This window comes from Diabrotica virgifera, chromosome 1 (genome assembly GCF_917563875.1).
Source record: "Diabrotica virgifera virgifera chromosome 1, PGI_DIABVI_V3a".
Classification (NCBI taxonomy): Eukaryota; Metazoa; Arthropoda; class Insecta; order Coleoptera; family Chrysomelidae; genus Diabrotica; species Diabrotica virgifera.
Window position 1 is genome coordinate 318988662 of NC_065443.1, and position 20456 is coordinate 319009117.

Here is a 20456-nt window from a genome sequence, read left to right on the forward strand (position 1 = left end):
AATTTGTTTTATAACGAATGTTGCATCTGTACACGATCTTCTAGTAAAAAAACCCTGTTGTTCATCTGCTAAACTTATCCTATGATTCATTAGTTCTTGTAAAATTTTAGTTGTAAGTTTTAGGGTAGTATTTAACAAGTTTTTTCTGTAGTTTTCTGGCTGTTTTTATGTCCTTTTTTGAATAGTATAATTATTTTGCTCGTTATTTATTCTTCCGATATTTTATTGTTAATTAATTTTGTTAATTAATGTTGTTAATTGTTCTGTCATTGCTGCTCCACACTATTTCAGTAATCCATTTGGTGTTCATTCCATCTTTATTTGGAGCTTCTTTCTTTAGCCTTTCGAGTATTTTTTTTAACTTCCTGCATGTTTATATGCATTTTCATTTGTGGTAAATTTCTTGTATGCTGTTCTAGTATTACTTGTTCATCCTCTACATCTACATATACCTTTTTTAGATAGTCAATCCATTATCCTTTTCTCTGTGTTTTGGTTCTATTATTTCCTTTCCCTCTCTTCTTTAATCTGTTATAAAGCACCATATTTCCTTTTGAAAACCATAAAAGTCATGTTCCATTTCTTTCGAAAACCATAGGCATAATTCATGTGAAAAAAATATTGCATATGAATTATTACTAAATGTTTTGAGTAAATTAACTACAAAGCTCAGCCAAAGTAGTTTTTACCTATAACATTAATTTTCGTGAAATGCTTTACTCACGTACAGTTTATATTTTTCACATGTGTTTATGTTTGAAAATATTGTTCCTAAATTGATTTCAATAGTTTTATCTAATTTTGGTATCATTGAGTTAATAAATCTTATCACATAATATACGTTGGATACCCAAACATATAATACAATGTTACTATTAATAATTAATCTCAGAGGGTTAAGGTTTTTTACAATGAAAATTATGATGTTGGATGGAGCTGTGTATTTCGTGTTTGCCATACAAAAGTCGATCATTAACTAAATAAATGCAAAAGCTAATATGTATAATACTGTCTGTGTGTTCTATTCACATCTGCAAACCTTAAAATATTAACAAATCATTCGGACCACACAAAATTAGGGCACTGGACCATGCAGGTACCGGGCTCTGAGAGGCTATATGTGTTGGTTTGGTGGTTGACAATACGCATCTCACAGCAACCCTCCAGAGGTGCAACGTAAGGTTTTGGTTTGCTACAATCTTAGTTTAAAATGTCAAAGAGATGTGAATGTTAAACTTTAGAGCTTTAATATCTTATGGTTTGTAGGTAAAGAAGCAGTAATTCTCCATGCAGATTCAGACCCTTCGTTCCCCTTTGACTCTAACTTACCAAAAGAATGTGTGATAAAAATCTTTAAGACTACACTTTCTGAATTCAAACAAAGGGATAAGTACATCAAAGATGACCATAGATTCAAGGACAGAATAGGAAAACAAACTGCTAGGAAGACTGTATACATTTGGGCCGAAAAGGAAATGGCCAACTTGATGAGACTTCAGAAAGCAGAAATACCTTGCCCAAAAGTTGTGACACTTAAGAATCATTTGTTAGTGATGTCTTTTATAGGAGAAAACCACAGGCCTGCGCCAAAATTGAAAGATGCTGTCATGTCAGATGCTGATTACATAGTTGCTTATGAACAGGTACCATACTTTTGATTAATGGATGTGATTACTATCATATTAATATTTTTTTTTCTCTAAGATCCGAATATAGGTCCACCTGCACCCATCTGCTTTCCGGATGAAACATTTTTTTTATTAAATTTCATACATATACAAATACGACTTGCACGGGTTGCATATCAAAATCGTGTCATAGCTATCCTTATGGTGGGCGGCGTAGGGTTTGAAATTAATATTTCAAGCACATTTTTGTGTTAATTTTTGACTTTTTCAGAAATTTTTTGCACAAAAAAGAGTGAAAATTAACATATTTATTATTGTTAAATAAAAAATAAGCATAAAACAAAAGAAAATTTAAACCACTCATGGGAGTGCCGACAGAAGTAAAAACGTGCCCATTGCCCATTCGCCCATTGAAAATGTTCGACATTTAGAAGATAGCAACTTCTATGTTTTTGCCAAAAAAAACATCGTTTATTCAACCCAGGGATCAGTGAATAATTTTGGCAACCAAACAAGTATATTGCAGAAAGTTTATAGATGAAGTAGAAAAGTAAAAAAGTAGCAAAAAAAACTTGATTTCTTGTTCAATTACAGATTTGTACACTGTATATAAATACAGCAGACGATATTTTCAAAATAAATTTGATTTATTTTAAACCTATTTTTATATAACGGACTTTCCGTCCCCCCAATTAGTCCGTTGTATGGAGGTTCTACTGTAATTATTTTATAAAATAAGAATGTTTAGATTATTGCGTTATACATAACATTTTAAATATTAAATCCACAAGGAAATTGAAGTCCTGTAGCTGGCTGTATACCATGCATCACAAAAACTGTAAAATTTGTTTGTAAAAGATATACAGTCAAACCCGCTTATTAGAATACCTCTTAAAGGAATATGCCGGTTTAAGGAATAGAAATTTGAGGTCCTCAAACTTTTCTACTAGAGACCAATGATCGGTTATTAGAATATCCCGGGTATACGAATACTTTTGATTGGCACGACAGCTATTCCAATAAGCGGGTTCGACTGTATTTAAAAATATCCCTAAAAAAGGGCTACATCAAGACAACAAACGTTACAACAAACAATAGGGTCAATACCTTTAAAGTAGGTAATTAATGTTTAAAAACATTGTGCATATGTACATAGTGTTGTTTTAAAGTTAGGATTATTTAAATTTTCCTAGATTTAACTTCATGCAACATATAATTCTGCCCCATGTGGGTTGCAATGTCCAGAGGGTGAACCTCTATTGACGGACTTCAGATGGCAACTATTTTAAATTTTAAATATTGTTAAATTAAATTATTTGCACTGTACTTGTATTTGTACTCTCTTGTATAATTGATTTACTAAAATTCAACTTACCTAATACATAATTGAAAAAATCTCAAAATTTTATTTTACTTTTATCTTAATTACATGAAATACATATTATATTATTCATGAAATTATGGTTTCTGCCTTAAGTTGGATTTATAGTTTGACGTAGCGTAGACGTAGACGCAACGGAGACGCACTGGAAAAGATCAACACCGAAGTTTGTGTACTCGTGTTTATAGATGAACGCAAGCGCCTGACGGAACGCAAGAGAAACGTAACGTAACATAAGAGATGACCAACTTTCATCTTTTACAGTGCGTTTCTTCCGTCTGGCCAATCATAAGGCAGAATTTTGTTCTGTCACTCAAAGTGGACCCGCCCCTTCCCCTCATTCCTTGTGTTGTGTAAAAAGTTGATTGTCAACATATTCGAATTTTGTTAATTATTTGTTAATACAATGGATGTTAAGTTATTAATTTAATAAAAATATATCATAGAGTCATTTCAATATTTCAGATAAATATGAGTTGTTTATTAGCCTAATTCGTGGTTATCCACACATATTATACGATAGGTAAATCCAATAAACATTTAAAGACCAGGAAATGAAACAAAATAGTTGGAAATCCCACGGCATGCGGCACCAAAGGGCATACTTTCGTTTATTTCCTAATCCATGTAACACACAAAACAGATAAATATTATAATAAATAATAGTATAAGTATAAATAAATAAACACAAAGTTTGTTTACTGTTCGTATAATTTATAGGCTATGTTGTTGAATTAGAATTAAGTCATTGTTTACTCTTTCTACTCATGCGCAAAAATTCCGGTACGTCGATCTATAAATTGACATAATATTTTCTTCCGTCTCCAGTCCGTTTCTTACGTCTACGTTGCGTCTACGTCTACGCTACGTCAAACTATAAATCCAACTTTACTGCATACAATATTGTCATACATGACATTTATTATTTGTACGATTGCCTATTCTTAAATAAAAAAATATAGTAAATTAAAAGAATCATTGAATTCAAAGTTTTATGTTTGATTTAAAAATAATTTATATTTTTGTTTTTTTGATTTTATAAATAACGAATAAAACATCCTGATAATAGAAAGTAAAATGAGGATGGGAGGCCGCTTTTCAATAAAATCACCGGGCCGCTTGAAAAGTACCAGCACGCCACTGCCGCGCATCAAAATATAACATCGCTACACGCGTGGCGTACTTTATACGCCACAAAAAAATACACTTAAAAACAGCGGATTTGTTTATTTATTTTTTTTGAAAAATTACACTTATTTGTTTGTTATGAACCTTACTCGGCGTCAGCGAATACTTGGAGTTCCTTCTCAGTAAGTAAATTGGGATATATAACTGGAATCTGATTCCATGATAAATAAAATTGCTAATAAAAATTTTTTTGAAATATTTTTTACCTGAGAAAAAGTATTGTCTATAAAGAAAAATATATTTTGTGCTATAATGAGTAAAAAACATTTGAAATATGTACTTATATTACTAATTGTATTACTATAATTTTGACGTATGTTATCCACCACAAGAAACAACAAATAATAAACTGTAAATTACGATCTTCCTAGAACGCCGATTATAACGAAACTAAATCCAGTGTAAAGCACATTCCAGTGAAAGGTTAGATAAATAAACAAAGACAAAAATTAAATTTTTAAATACATTTGTAATAGAATTCTTATATGTGTCTTACAAAAATACGCCAGCGCGTGTAGTTAAAGGTTAAGGTATGAATTAAAATATTAAAATTTATTTTACTTTAAAAGCTAAACAGTTTTTCCATTTTCTTAGGCCAAAAACATTTAGCTACCTACTACATTCTCATATTTTGACGTTTATTTGTGTCAGTCAAAATTATTTGTCAATTTTGAGGTTAATGCCCCTTAATGCTAACAACCATATTGTCATCGAGAAAGCTCAGTTGCCTCAATTATCTTAATATAATACAATGTATGTATTTATGTATCTATCTAAATCTATATATTGTATGTTTCCTATGTGAAGCTGAACGATTTACGTACTGTATACGTGGAATATCATATAATTTGTCATATTATGTATCTTTTTTATGTATTGTACCCTCGGAGATCGCTGGGAAAATTTACACTCAAAATAACAAAATCCAGTTTGGCAACACTGTGTGAATGTTGATAGTAACATATCCCTTTTAAGATAAACAGAACTGTAATTTAGTCCAGACAAATTAATATATTTTTTGCCAGCAAAAATGAGATTTTTCAACCAAATACTTTTTCAAATATGATGTGCAAAATAATTTTTAATTGGGTTTTGCTAATGAGTTTGCTTTTTTGTCATTAAAGTAGAAAAACTTTTAATTTCACTCATTAAATCGTTATCGTCCAGTTATCGTCTTAATTATTTTAACTTTTAATAACCGTCGACTAATTCTGAATGATTAATGAGTTGTTAAAACATTTTATCTGTAGCGGCTTCTGGAATGCCTTAAAACTATCGAATTTTATTCGACCATACCATTATGGTATGGACCATTAACAAATTTTGCATTATTGTGAAAAATATTTGGACATATAATTTTTTTTTGTAACCGAGCAAATTGCATTTCGATCAATTTTCATGTCTAGCAATTCATTTTCGAGCAGTTGATTTTGAGTAATTGATTTCTAGCAATTGCGTTCAAGGACTGATCTAGAATCACAATTATGACAGATTATTTAATTATGACACCCTAAGGTGCAACGAAGTTCACCGGGTCAGCTAGTATATCAAAATAAAGCGTATTAAAGAATTCTAAATGATATCAAATAATTAAATTTTAATATCAAACACGAGGATATAGTGTTGAATATCCCTATCTTCGACTATCTTTGCAGCAGGTTCGTGCTAGAGCGTTTGAGCGTAATGAGCAACGTTCAACAGCTGTTCCCATTTTTTTTTTGTAAATAACTCCGCGATTCAAAAATACATTCCTTTGTGCATCACTTTGCAATTTGACAGATAAAAAGAAATTGAAAATAAAAATTGACAAAACTTTAAACGAGTTTTTCTCAAAACTGCTTTTTTCAAGGGCGGTGGACATTGTAACTCAAAAAGTACGTGACCGATCTACCTGAAATTTTGTATATATTTTCTTTAGATATTTCATGACATAACGCTGTTGGGACATTTTTTGTTTTATGCTTATATTTTGTTTAACAATAATAGATATGTTGATTTTCGCCCTTTTTTGTGTAAAAAATTTCGTTGTTTTGACTTTTGGGTGATACCTAAAAGTCAAAGATCGCTAAAACTAAAAAACTTGACAGCGTTACCTCGAAAAATGGATAAGCTAATAAAATATTTTTAATTTTTTGAAGGTGTACTTCTTTAGGCGCGATTTCATTGAGGATGAAATTTTATTGATCTGCGCGCATGCGCACACAGGCAGTATGGAGTTAGTTACTAAATGTTTTAATTTATGTATGTATCAGTCCAGAAAAGGTGTGGAAAGAATATATTAGTGCTTTTAAATATATTTTTCTACAAACGTGTTAAAAATGCAATTTTTAGCACTCCATAGGAGCGTTACAAATGCTACTTTAAGGCACTAGTGCTTTAAACTTTTTAAGGCACTGTAGTTAAAAGTAAATTGTCAAATTGTGAAACGTCAAAATATTTATATTTCATTTATTAACATTAATATTAATAATACAACTTGCGCAATTTGAAAAAGGTGGTTTAAAAGGTTTTTTATTATAATTTTGTGTCTTTGGATTTGTCTTCCTTGGGCGTAAAATAATAAAACATCTATTTTTATATTTCACTTGTCACCGTGATGTGTAATTATGTATATCTGAAACGTCAGTAGCATGCGCCTCGATGGCCTTGTTGGTAGAGTATTGGACCAGAGATCGAGAAATCGCGAGATTGCGGGTTCAAATCCCGGACGATTCATACTTTTTCTTTTTTTTTTAATATTTGGCATTTTTAAGTTTTGGTTAATTTTTGGTAATTATTGTTAATTTTTTGTATTGTAACTGTTAAGTAGGTATATTGATTTCGTTGAAATTATATTATACTCGTAATAGAATATAGAAGTATAACTTCTTACGTGCGTACAAAGTACACACACATTCTTTTTTTTTTGTTTCACATGATACAATGATGAGTTGTGATGTCCACCGCAAAATCCATTTTTTTTGCGGTGTCTTTAAAAATTTGCAACAGTTGGCTTATTTTTCAATATTTTTCCTTGGATTTTTTTTAATATTATTTGAATTATACCGAATATACTTATTTAATTTAAAAATTAAATAATTGTATCATACTTTTAAAAATTTGTGCCGGAGAGTGTATATTTAGTTGTTCTTTCATAAATTTATTATTTCTTTCTAGATTTACAATTCATGGAGTCTAACTGATTGTTCTTTGTTGTATTTTACTCTTATTAGGGTTATCTCGTTAGTAAATAAATAAATAAGTAACTTTATTTTATTTGTAATATCTGTTCTTTCTCTTTTTTTAGGTTACTGAAAATATGAAGGCCCTCTATGACAAAGCAAATTTAATACATGCAGATCTATCAGAATATAACATTTTGTGGTATCAAGACCAATGCTATTTTATTGATGTTAGTCAATCTGTAGAGCCTAGTCATGAAAACGCATTCCACTTTTTGTATAGAGATTGTACTAACGTGACAAAAGTACGTAATATGTTTATTATCTTTTATTTTGTAAATCTAATCTCTAGTTTATAGCTTGCTGTATGCATTCGGTACTTTTTGTCTGTTATTGTTCTTTGACGGAAAATGATGGAAAAATGATGTTGGAAATAAATACATCCTGGTAGCCATGGATTATTTTATGAAATGGACTGAGGCCTATGCATTACCAAATCAAGAAGCTGCTACCGTTGCAGAGGTACTTGTTAAAGAATTATTCAGCCGATTTGGTGTTCCCTTGGAGATCCACTCCGACCAAGGGCGAAACTTTGAGTCAGCTCTTTTCCAAAACGTTTGTAAATTGATTGGTGTCAATAAGACCAGAACAACACCCCTGCATCCTCAATCAGATGGGATTTTCGAGAGGTTGAACCGAACGATGGGTAAACACTTGTCCAAAGTTGTATCTGAACATCAGCGAGATTGGGACCAACACATTCATTTATTCCTGATGGCCTACCGCTCGGCCGTGAATGAAACTACAGGTCAAACACCAACCTGCCTGATGTTGGGTCGTGAAGTTCGTTTGCCCTGCGACCTAGAGTTTGGCTGCAGACCTTCCGAGGAACATGTTGCAGGCGAAGAATACGTCGACCGCCTGAAGTTACGAATGAACAACATTCATGAACTTGCCCGACAACACATCCAGATAGCCAGTGACAGAATGAAAGATCAATATGATTCAAGATGCAAGAATGAAAGCTTCGAAGTAGGTGATCTTGTCTGGCTTTATAATCCACAACGTCGTCGAGGCCTGTGTTCTAAACTGCAAAGACAATGGGAAGGTCCGTATGAAGTTAAGAAGAAAATAAATGACGTAATATACAGAATTAAGAAGTTACCAAACGGTAAACCAAAAGTTATTCACATAAATCGTCTTGCACCATATGCTGGTTCAAATGAAACAGAAGCCCGAGTCCTCCAACAGGAGGTGAAAAATGCACCACAGCCAAGTTTTAAGTAATTTATGTCAAATTACGCAGAGAGAAAGAGTGCTAGATTCGGCGTGACCACAGAAGTTCAGCAAGATCTGTTTCCATCCATCCATCCAATGGCACTACAGCCCAAATCGAGCCCTGGCCTCCTTCAACAAGCTTCTCCAATCATTTCGATTTACCGCTGTTCTTTTCCATGAACGCGTTCCCAGGAAGTTCCTGGCATCCTCATCGACTTCGTCTTCCCATCTCTTTTTAGGTCTTCCAACAGGTCTTTTCCCTGCATTCTTGCATTTAGCAATTTTCTGGGGATTCTATTCTCATGCATGCGGACCACGTGCCCTGCCCACCGTAATCTCTGCAGTTTAGTGTATTGTGCTAGAGTTGGTTCGCTATATTGCTCGTATATTTCTCTATTATACCTAATTCGCCAGTTGTTATTTTCACTTATTGGGCCCAATGTCCTACGTAATATTTTTCTTTCAAACACATCTAATGCATTGGCAGATTTCTGTGTCACCACCCATGTTTCGCAGCCATAACTTACTATGGGCTGATTATTGTTTTATATACCCAGAGTTTTGTTTTTCGGTGTACGTCTCGCGATTTGAATATGTGGCCCATCGCGAAATAGGCTTTATTTGCCAGCACAAGCCTTCTATTTATTTCCGGTTCTTCTTCATTGCTTGCAACCAGATCCATTCCTAGGTACGTGAATCTATTCACATGTTCTATATCGTCAATAAAGTGTTGTTTCGCTGGTCTATTTGATCTGGTTTGTATGAGTAGTTTTGTTTTATTTGTATTTATTGCTAGCCCTACTGCTTCTGCACTCTGTTTCAACTCAACGTAGGTTTCTTCCGCAAGATCTGTTTGGTGTTCCAGAAAACGTCGCTCTAGCCCACTGTGTTGCCCAAGACCTCGAGATGACTAAAGGAATATCGTCCGTATTCAATAGAAAGTTCGGCCGCGTGGACGAGTTAAGGAATCAGCACCCTAAAATTGGAAGAGTACTGCGATTGGAAGATGGTCCTCAATCTTTGCTGTATATGGTGACCAGGAAGTCTTATACGGACACGCCAAGCTACGAGAACATATGGCGTGCTCTAACTAATTTGAAGAAAATCGTGTGTAATTATGACATCAAAAATTTGGCTTTACCAAAAATAGGCCATGCAGTAGAAAATCTGGATTGGAAGAGTGTGAGAAGCATGCTTGAAGTGGTCTTCAGAGAAACTGGCGTACGAATTACTGTGTGTTGCATGAACCGTGAAGCGTTTTACATGTCTGCTCATATGGGGGCAGGGAAAGAACTAACTACAAAGATACTGGGGGGTTGAAATGGGGCTAGTAGAAGAAACAGACACATAAAGCCTCTTTGCGAGACGGCAGCTCATTGGTTGTGCGGTGGCAAGTCGTGGAATCGTTAGTGGGGAAAAGGGGGTGTTAAGAAGACTAAACTACCATAACAAAATACAAAAGGGTACTTACTCAGACTACTTTCTACTATTTAACAAAAAGGACGCCGTTCGAAATAAATCCTCTAATTCACATATCGAGTACTTACTGGACATATTCCGTACTTATGGGAACCAATTGGGGGACATTCATCTTCGATTCTTCTTTGGGGTTAGACTGGGCTATTATTTACCATCCTATGGCTTCTATGCCATTTCTTTTTCTTTACTCTAAAACTTAAACAGTTGCATTAGACATCTGGTTAATATTTTTCCAAAAAAGGTTACAGAAAGAAAAGGTACTTTCAAAAACGTTTATTTAAAACTTCAAACTTTGTTTTTACTATAAAAAATACTTTCTTCAATATGAAGTTATTACGATTACCAATTTACAAAACTTTGACTTTATTATTACAAAGGTTTTAACCATACTCTCAAATATGAAAAATGATTTTACTTTACAAAAGAACTTGTTGGACAGTGTATGTCAACATAAGATTTGACGTAGCTGTCAAATGTCAAAGTCACTGTGATTTACCATTATGAAAGCAAACTGCAAACTATTATTATATTTTTAAACTCTTTAGCTTTACCAACAAACTTTATATCCATTTGGAATCCTTACAAAATTGGAAAACGTCTCATACCTTTCTTTTTAACAAAATCCCATCATCACACTTCAATCACTACACGAATGCGGGGGAAACTTCATTAGACAAAGAGACTTCGGTGTCTTTGACACGAGGTGCAGGGGGGAACAACAGGCACAACTTGGAAACAGGAACATATATACTGGAACGGGAACTTAAACCATAATATCTCTACAGGACATCATTAGGGGATATTAACCATCCATGGCTAACAACTAGGGCTTTAGAAGAATAGCAACCACCACCATACCGGCTCAAACCACGTCGCCACATGTTACTGCGTATTTACCCGATTTCCACTGTAAAAATCCAATATTATGGAGCGGAACCTTGCACGGGGTTCTTCTATGGTCACAGAACAATAGATCAAACCATTATCTTGATTAAACTTAGCGACAACAGACAAATTCAAACCGGCAGGTGGCACCTGGAGTTCCACGGAAATGTCTTTACATTTCAAATGTACTTGTAGAACTAACTGCGCTTCGCTCTGAAGACACAGTTCGAGAAAAGTACCGCGCATTTAAAAAAGCCATTTTCGCCCTTAATGCTGCAACGTCGACAAGCTCTGGGACGAAACCATGAGGTTTTTCAAGGGAACTCCAGGTGCCACCTGCCGGTTTGAATTTGTCTGTTGTCGCTAAGTTTAATCAAGATAATGGTTTGATCTATTGTTCTGTGACCATAGAAGAACCCCGTGCAAGGTTCCGCTCTATAATATTGGATTTTTACAGTGGAAATCGGGTAAATACGAAGTAACATGTGGCGACGTGGTTTGAGCCGGTATGGTGGTGGTTGCTATTCTTCTAAAGCCCTAGTTGTTAGCCATGGATGGTTAATATCCCCTAATGATGTCCTGTAGAGATATTATGGTTTAAGTTCCCGTTCCAGTATATATGTTCCTGTTTCCAAGTTGTGCCTGTTGTTCCCCCCTGCACCTCGTGTCAAGGACACCGAAGTCTCTTTGTCTAATGAAGTTTCCCCCGCATCCGTGTAGTGATTGAAGTGTGACGATGGGATTTTTTTAAAAAGAAAGGTATGAGACGTTTTCCAATTTTGTAAGGATTCCAAATGGATATAAAGTTTGTTGGTAAAGCTAAAGAGTTTAAAAATATAATAATAGTTTGCAGTTTGCTTTCATAATGGTAAATGACAGTGACTTTGACATTTGACAGCTACGTCAAATCTTATGTTGACATACACTGTCCAACAAGTTCTTTTGTAAAGTAAAATCATTTTTCATATTTGAGAGTATTTTAAGTCTAAACCAGGTTAAACCCTTTGTAATAATAAAGTCAAAGTTTTGTAAATTGGTAATCGTAATAACTTCATATTGAAGGAAGTATTTTTTATAGTAAAAACAAAGTTTGAAGTTTTAAATAAACGTTTTTGAAAGTACCTTTTCTTTCTGTAACCTTTTTTGGAAAAATATTAACCAGATGTCTAATGCAACTGTATAAGTTTTAGAGTAAAGAAAAAGAAATGGCATAGAAGCCATAGGATGGTAAATAATAGCCCAGTCTAACCCCAAAGAGGATTCGAAGATGAATGTCCCCCAATTGGTTCCCATAAGTACGGAATATGTCCAGTAAGTACTCGATATGTGAATTAGAGGATTTATTTCGAACGGCGTCCTTTTTGTTAAATAGTAGAAAGATCCTCTAGTCTGAGTAAGTACCCTTTTGTATTTTGTTATGGTAGTTCAGTCTTCTTAACACCCCCTTTTCCCCCCTAACGATTCCACGACCTGCCACCGCACAACAAATGAGCTGCCGTCTCGCAAAGAGGCTTTATGTGTCTGTTCCTTCTACTAGCCCTATTTCGACCCCCCCCCAGTATCTTAGACCCCCACGTTGGGCGCCATTTGAAGCGTTTTACATGTCTGCTCATATGGGTTCAGGTAAAGAACTAACTACATAAATACTGGGGGGTCGAAATGGGGCTAGTAGAAGGAACAGACACATAAAGCCTCTTTGCGAGACGGCAGCTCATTTGTTGTGCGGTGGCAGGTCGTGGAATCGTTAGGGGGGAAAGGGGTGTTAAGAAGACTAAGCTACCATAATCAAATACAAAGGGTACTTACTCTGACTAGAGGATCTTTCTACTATTTAACAAAAAGGACGCCGTTCGAAATAAATCCTCTAATTCACATATCGAGTACTTACTGGACATATTCCGTACTTATGGGAACCAATTGGGGGACATTCATCTTCGATTCCTTCTTGGGGTTAAACTGGGCAACATTTACCATCCTATGGCTTCTATGCCATTTCCTTTTCCTTACTCTAAAACTTATTTCACTTGTATTAGACATCTGGTTAATATTGTTTCAAAAGGGTTACAGAAAAAAAGATAGGTACATTTTATAATGTTTATTAAAACCTTTATGACTTTATTTTTACTCCGAGAATAAACATGTTCTCAAACAGGAAATGAATAATAAAAATAACCATATATTTTTAACAAGACTTTACCATGGGCAATAAAGATTTTACAATCTTTTCTATTACAAAAATACAAAAGTTTATTATTTCACATTATTTTTAACATACATAATAGCAGTGTATCAAAACAAAGTTTGACTTATGCTGTCAAGTCAAACGTCACTGCCATTTTATCTAATTTACATAAAACTTTCCGAGAGTCCATGTTGAAAACAAACTATTAAAATATTTAAAACCTTTACCAAATTAATATCCACTTGTGAATTTAATTAAAACAAATATTATTTCATACCTTTTTTAAAACAAAATCCATCGTCACACTTCAAACACTACACTACTTAGGAAGGGGGTTCATTTCGATGGAACAGGAAACAAGACATCGCTGTCCTTTTGACACGAGGCGTGGCGGGGCATTCAAAACGGGACAGGAAAGACATTTCTTCGGTGAATCAGGACCAGAACATCATAAAACAGGAACAACGACTTTTACACCATGCCGGCTTATAGAACTGCGTCATACAACTCATACATAGTATGAGAGTACCCGATTTTCACCATACAAATCCATTATCATGGGGTAAAAATCTTCGAGCACTCACTACAGGTTACTAGATCTTCATAGCTTCACAAAACGACAATACTATACTTATTACCGGCAAGGGACAACGGGCAACGCCCTGTTGGGGTGAGTACCGGCCAGCGGATCTTCTCGCTTCAAAAAATCACACCGGACTAAATTTCTTCTCCCCGCAATACCGGGTGAAGACACAGATCGAACCAAGTACCACGCGGTTTCATCGCGATTTTCGCCCTTAATGCTGCAACGTTGACAAACTCTTGGACGAAACCATTCGGTTTTTCAAGGGAAGTACTGTACTTTTGGCAAGGGCGGATTCAGGACCGATATTCGGGAGGGGCCATGAATTTTTTTTGGAGAGGGGCACCTCAAGGTTACAATGGTGAGTTTTAAGGCACTTTTCACACACTTTTAACGTGTGTGAGAAGTGCCTTAAAACTCACCATTCCTGCCGTAGTGCCGATTCCTACACATTTCTTCGGATCCAAGTGCAGCTCTTTCAACAAGTTTAATACTATTTTTCCCAATGTTTCTCGTTCTTGATTTTCATTAATTATTTTTAGGTTCTCATAAGCGTCAATGAACTTGACAAAGTCTTCACGAATGTTGTTATTGTGTACTTATGTATCTCAAATTTAGAGAAAGCTGTTCCACGTGGGATACGTCAGTCGTTTCGTCAAATATGACAGAGTAATAATTTGTTCAATTATTACTTTACCAAAACATATTATTAATTGATGTGGACCGGTGTGGTGCTACTAATGTATGTTGCTCTGAAGATGCTGTGGGTAGGTGTTATTTAAGAGTGTTATCTCCTAATGCCATTTTAAACCTTAATAAATCCCCTCATTGCTATATCCAGCATCTTCGTCCAGAAGCAGAAGGTCATCATCACGATGGTCTCTTTGAAGAATATTTTGTCGACCTAAGAACACTATAGACCCTACTATTATTGGTCGCAGTATTTCTTTATTTTTTTGTATCTGTTTAGACTTCTTAGAGTCTATCTGGTTAATGACTGACTTTTGATGGTTGCGATAACTTTGTAGAAAATCCAGCTCAACCTGAACTCACTCCTTGTGGTATGATGTTTTTTCATGGGTTTTTATGGCTCCGTCTTTGCTCATGAGTTTGGCGAAAGATGTTAAAGGTTTTGTGATAAGGCTTTGGGCTATGATCCCTTTATTGTGATCATATTTTTCATTAGAAAAATAAAACGCAATACTTGTAAAACAATTCCTTTTGACTGTACGAAACTACCAACCAACTCCTTTGTTGTAAGTGCTAGTGACTCAAGTAACGCTTTATTTCTTTTTTATTCTTTGTGTGTATGGAATATGGAAATTGATAGAATTTTGATGTCAAGGACGTTCTAACAATTGGTACTTTGTAAAATTACCAACATTTTGATTTACAAAACATCATATGTCATTCTTAAAGCTTCCGGTACTGCCTTTGTTCAATTCTAGTCCAGAAAACATATTTATCCCCTGTTTTATACATATGTGTTTGAAACTAAAAACATTTGAACTGCCAATATTTAAATTTATATTTTTTTAAATTCTCGGAGGGGGCCATGGCCCCCTCCCTGGATCCGCCCTTGACTTTTGGACGAGTCCAAACATTTTTCAAGGGAAGTAGGGGTACTTTTCCAATGTTACACAATATTTCGTAACACTCTAAACAAGGACGGCTTTAAGATATTTAGGGTAGGATATTGAATTAATAAATTGGGAAAAATAGACACTTTTTTGGGGATTAGGATATTAAACCAATGAATGACATTATAGCGGAAAATCCATCTGCTATAACCGAAGATGTCATAACCTTCAAAGACAGTAGACTGTTATTTTTTCTTGAAGGGTGTATGCAGAGCTGGAGACTAATGTAGATTCCGCCATACTGGGCCTTCATCTAGAGTTGCTGATCGGGACGTTCAGATCTTAAGAGGGGAGCAGTGTAACGAAAGAGAACTTTTGACCGACCCTCGTATACCAGCCGCCGTGTCCACACAGACAGAACAATATCGATGTTTCGAGATAAGACGCGATGCAGCGGCGATGAGGACAGAACGTTCCGGAATGACGGCTAGAGTATATAACGATACAGATTTTGTAAATAGAGTTAGTGTATAATATGAATTCGTCTATAACTTGTATAAACAAATTCGTATAAACGAACCGAGAGTATTATTTCAACAGTAATTACGTTATATTAAAAAAAATCACTTAAATCGGACGACAGGTTTAGGAAATTCGAGACATCAAAAATGATACATTTTTAAGGTGGTGTGTTAATTTCTTGGAGTAGTGTATTAATAAATTTTAAATATTATTGATATGTTTAGAATATCACTGTATTGAGCACTGTTGGCTTTCTACGAACTTGTTACATCTAGGTTAGGAGTGAAGTAAATATTTTTTTGTTTTAGTTCTTTTCAAAGAAAGATGTACCAGAAGTTGCTACCCCAGACGAATTGTTTACTTCCATAACAGGCTGTGATTTTAGAGACCAAATTGCTCTTGCTAATATAAGAGAATCTTTCAAAATGAAACCACATCTAGTTGATAAACCCGGAATAGAACTAACTTACAATTTTAACACTGCGTGGGAGAAAACTAAAGCAGGAGAAATTTCTGGTGTGGTATCTGAAGGAGATTTGAATGTTAAGAAGGTAATATCTGCTATACCAGAAGATATATCTTTGGTGGAACCACCCAAGGCATAAGATTTGATTTGGTTGATGAAGAAAACAGAAAAAAACGGATTTGCTATCTAGACATTGATACATATTTTTAAATATGGCTAATTTGTGTTTTTTTTGTAATAAAAGTGGTTTCAACCATTATTTTCCAATGATTGTTTTTTCCAACGGTTGTTTTTAGATATTTTACCTGGTGAACAGAAAAGCTCCATTTCGTCGTTTAATAAGTCCTGGTGACTTGACTGAATGAGACGGCGACCCTAATGAATTATTCACATGCCATTTCTGTAGTGTTAACCTTCAAACACGTAATACGGCCGTGTGATGGATGACCGAAGTTAACTTTAACGTTTGAGTTAAAGTTAAGATAACTTTCAGGGATAACGTGCCCATAACTATTTACGTAAATTCGGTGTGATGGATCTTTCACCGTTATGAGATAGTTATTTCTTCAGCGTTAAAAAAGAGAAATAACATTTGACTAACAAATTTGAAGTAACAAAGAGAACCTTATGTAGAAATAGTACAAGTTGGAGTGAGCGCGAGAGATCGATCGGAAAAGGATCGGAACATGCCACAAGCTTGACAGGATGCGAAGTTACCCATAAAAGCAGCGTTGCCGCGTTGATAGAATTGTACTAGTTTGATACAATTAACAACCAGTATCTTAAGGCCGGCCATTGGTAATGTTACAAGTATAGGCGATCCCATCACCTTTATAAAGTACACCACTCATAATCTAGAGCATATATGTATACCGAAAAATGCATAACCTACTAACAATATATCTCGCTAATTACAGCCATATTTTTGCTACCCTACCTGTTGTGTATTGTTTATAAAAAAATGTGAAAGTTTTGCTTTTTTCTCAATAAATATAAGAGCGTTTATATCTAAATTACTCAAGTATTTAAATGAATTTCATGATAAAAGTCCGTTTAGCACTAGCCTATATGTAACGGAAGGATGTAACGTTAAAAAAATGTGAATTAATAAATTACTTTTTGCGTGGTGTACTTTTAAAATAAATTTCTGGAATTAATAGAAATTGGCATGTGAAACGTAAATCTTTTACATATAATACACAAAAAGTATAGGAATCTGTAAGAATCTAAGCTCTGTTAATGTAGCAATTATGTATAAGATGGCGCTACGAAAAAAATTAAATAAACATCAAAAATTCAGGAGCGTAATGGCCCGTTTGAAACTTTCCTTAGGAAATTTCGGTACTTGACAAATATGAGTTTATTAGGGGTCCGGACAAATAATCCCTGGACACATAATCCCGGACAAAAAATCCCCACAAATTATCCCCGGATAAAAATCCAAGGACAAAAAATCCCCACAAATAATCCTCACAAATAATCCCCACAAATAATCCCCACAAAAAATCCCGGACAGATAATCCCCACAATTTTTTTTGACAAAATATCCCCGCAAAAAATCCCCAAGAAATATTTTTGCCGAATAAAGTTGTCAAATGAATGCTTATAATCCAAGGATGGTACTAAAGATGAGAAATTTAGACTGTCGGTACGTCCGACCGCGCATATAACTACTCCGTCATTATGCCAGGTAGAATGACACATGAGGGGTCGAATTAACGGTTATAATCCAACAATGGTACTACAGATGAGCAATTTGGTCCGTCGGTCTGCTTGACCACGAATATAACTCCTCCATCACTGTACCAGGTAGAATGACAAATGAGGTGTCGAATGAAAGCTTATAATCCAAGGATGGTACTAAAGATGAGAAATTAGACCAAGGCTGTCTGTCCATCGGTCCGTCCGACCGCGAATGTAACTACTCCGTCATTATGCCAGGTAGATTGACAAATGGGGTGTCAAATGAACGGTTATATTCCAACGATGGTACTAAAGATGAGCAATTTGGTCCGTCGGTCTGCCTGACCGCGAATATAAGTCTTCCGTCACTGTACCAGGTAGAATGACAAATAAGGTGTCGAATGAAAGCTTATAACCAAGGATGGTACAAAGGTTGAGAAATTTGACCAAGGCTGTCTGTCCATCGGTCCGTCCGACCGCGAATGTAACTACTCCGTCAATATGCCAGGTAGATTGACAAATGGGGTGTCGAATGAACGGTTATAACCCAACGATGGTACTAAAGATGAGCAATTTGGTCCGTCTGTCTGCTTGACCGCGAATATAACTCCCCCGTCACTGTACCAGGTAGAATGACAAATGAGGTGTCGAATGAAAGCTTATAATCCAAAGATGGTACTAAAGATGAGAAATTAGACCAAGGCTGTCTGTCCATCGGTCCGTCCGACCGCGAATGTAACTACTCCGTCATTATGCCAGGTAGATTGACAAATGGGGTGTCGAATGAACGGTTATATTCCAACGATGGTACTAAAGATGAGCAATTTGGTCCGTTGGTCTGCCTGACCGCGAATATATGTCTTCCGTCACTGTACCAGGTCGAATGACAAATAAGGTGTCGAATGAAAGCTTATAACCAAGGATGGTACTAAGGTTGAGAAATTTGACCAAGGCTGTCTGTCCATCGGTCCGTCCGACCGCGAATGTAACTACACCGTCAATATGCCAGGTAGAATGACTAATGACGTGTCGAATGAAGGGTTATAATCCAACGATGGTACTAAAGATGAGAAATTTGATCCGTCGGTGTGCCTGACCGCGAATATAACTCCTCCGTCACTGTACCAGGTAGAATGACAAATGAGGTGTCACATGAAAGCTTATAATCCAAGGATGGTACTAAAGATGAGAAATTAGACCAAGGCTGTCTGTCCATCGGTCCGTCCGACCGCGAATGTAACTACTCCGTCATTATGCCAGGCAGAATGACAGATGAGGTGACGAGTGTACAGTGAACGGTTATAATCCAACCATGGTACTAAAGATTCACGCACGCATTTCGTTTCCGAAAGTTGCACTTTCACGCACGACTTGCGGGAAAGTAAAATACCTTGTAATATTTCATTATAATATATTATAATACATGCAATAAACTAATATTGAAAGTTTGTTTTTGACAACCTTGTCAAATAATTGATTTGTGTATTTTCACTTCTAAATAAAAATTGATATAACTCTATTTTTTTGTGGCTTTTTCCAAACGTACGGCCCTAGAATAAATATTATTCCTAACTCGTGCGGAAAGTGTGTTCCTCGCACTCGAATGCCTGCCCAAACTCCGCTATCGCGTTGTTCGGGTCAACGACAGTCTCGTGCGTGAAATTATCACTTTCCGCACTAGTTAGGAAAATAACTATTTTATGATGTCGATATTTTCCAAGTTATGGGGGGAAATAGTGACAGTTAGAGGTTAGAGTTAGAGCATAACTATTGAATTGTCTCGTTAATTATGAGTTTTACGACAAAAATGTAGGTACCTATAATACAAAAATAGAACTTAGTAGATAGAATTAACTTTTACATAATTTTGAATTTTGATCTCTTTCATTTTTTTTTACGAATATTTAAAATTGTTTCAAATATGATTTCCTACAATTATTTCTTTTTGACAATTTTTTTCGTGCGGTTGATATTTTCCGAGTTAGCGGGAATATATTAAAAAGGGGTGGGGGAGCATAATTATTGAATTGAATCTTGTTTCCGAGCTGCCCCAAATTTTATAATTCTAACCTTTAGGGGAGGTCAATAGTGGTGTAAATTTAAAATTGCGACTGAATTCCGCTGAAGGGTTAGCCGTCATATTGATTTTAAAGGAGAACCGTTGATGCTAAATACCTCCACCATTTTCAACTTTTTTGCTCTACTGCTCATTATTTATAATAGTTCCCAGGTAGCAAGACTGTTTAACGCGCTCTATCTGAATCTGCGTTCCATTAGTGTGCAGATGGGTTATAGGTATAGATAGGGCTATTATAGCAATCGCCATTAAACCGGTTTTTGGTACGAAAATAGTGATTAGCAATTAAATTTAAGCATGAATTGTAATTTCGATTACCAAATATCGAATTCCAATTGTGAGTTCTTTCAAAAATCGTGCATG

At 35.3% G+C, this 20456-nt stretch overlaps 1 protein-coding gene across 1 annotated transcript in view; it reads left to right on the top strand.

Annotated features, from left to right (window-relative positions):
- Positions 1-16592, top strand: part of LOC114332648 (serine/threonine-protein kinase RIO3) — a 41442-nt gene extending 24850 nt beyond the window's left edge. Inside the window, exons 4-6 of the mRNA XM_028282470.2 lie at positions 1267-1643; positions 7484-7663; positions 16176-16592. Of these exons, the coding sequence (XP_028138271.1) occupies positions 1267-1643; positions 7484-7663; positions 16176-16472 (854 nt within the window). The 3' untranslated portion in view covers positions 16473-16592. The remainder of the gene's footprint in view (positions 1-1266; positions 1644-7483; positions 7664-16175) is intronic.
- Positions 16593-20456: the final 3864 nt, after the last annotated feature.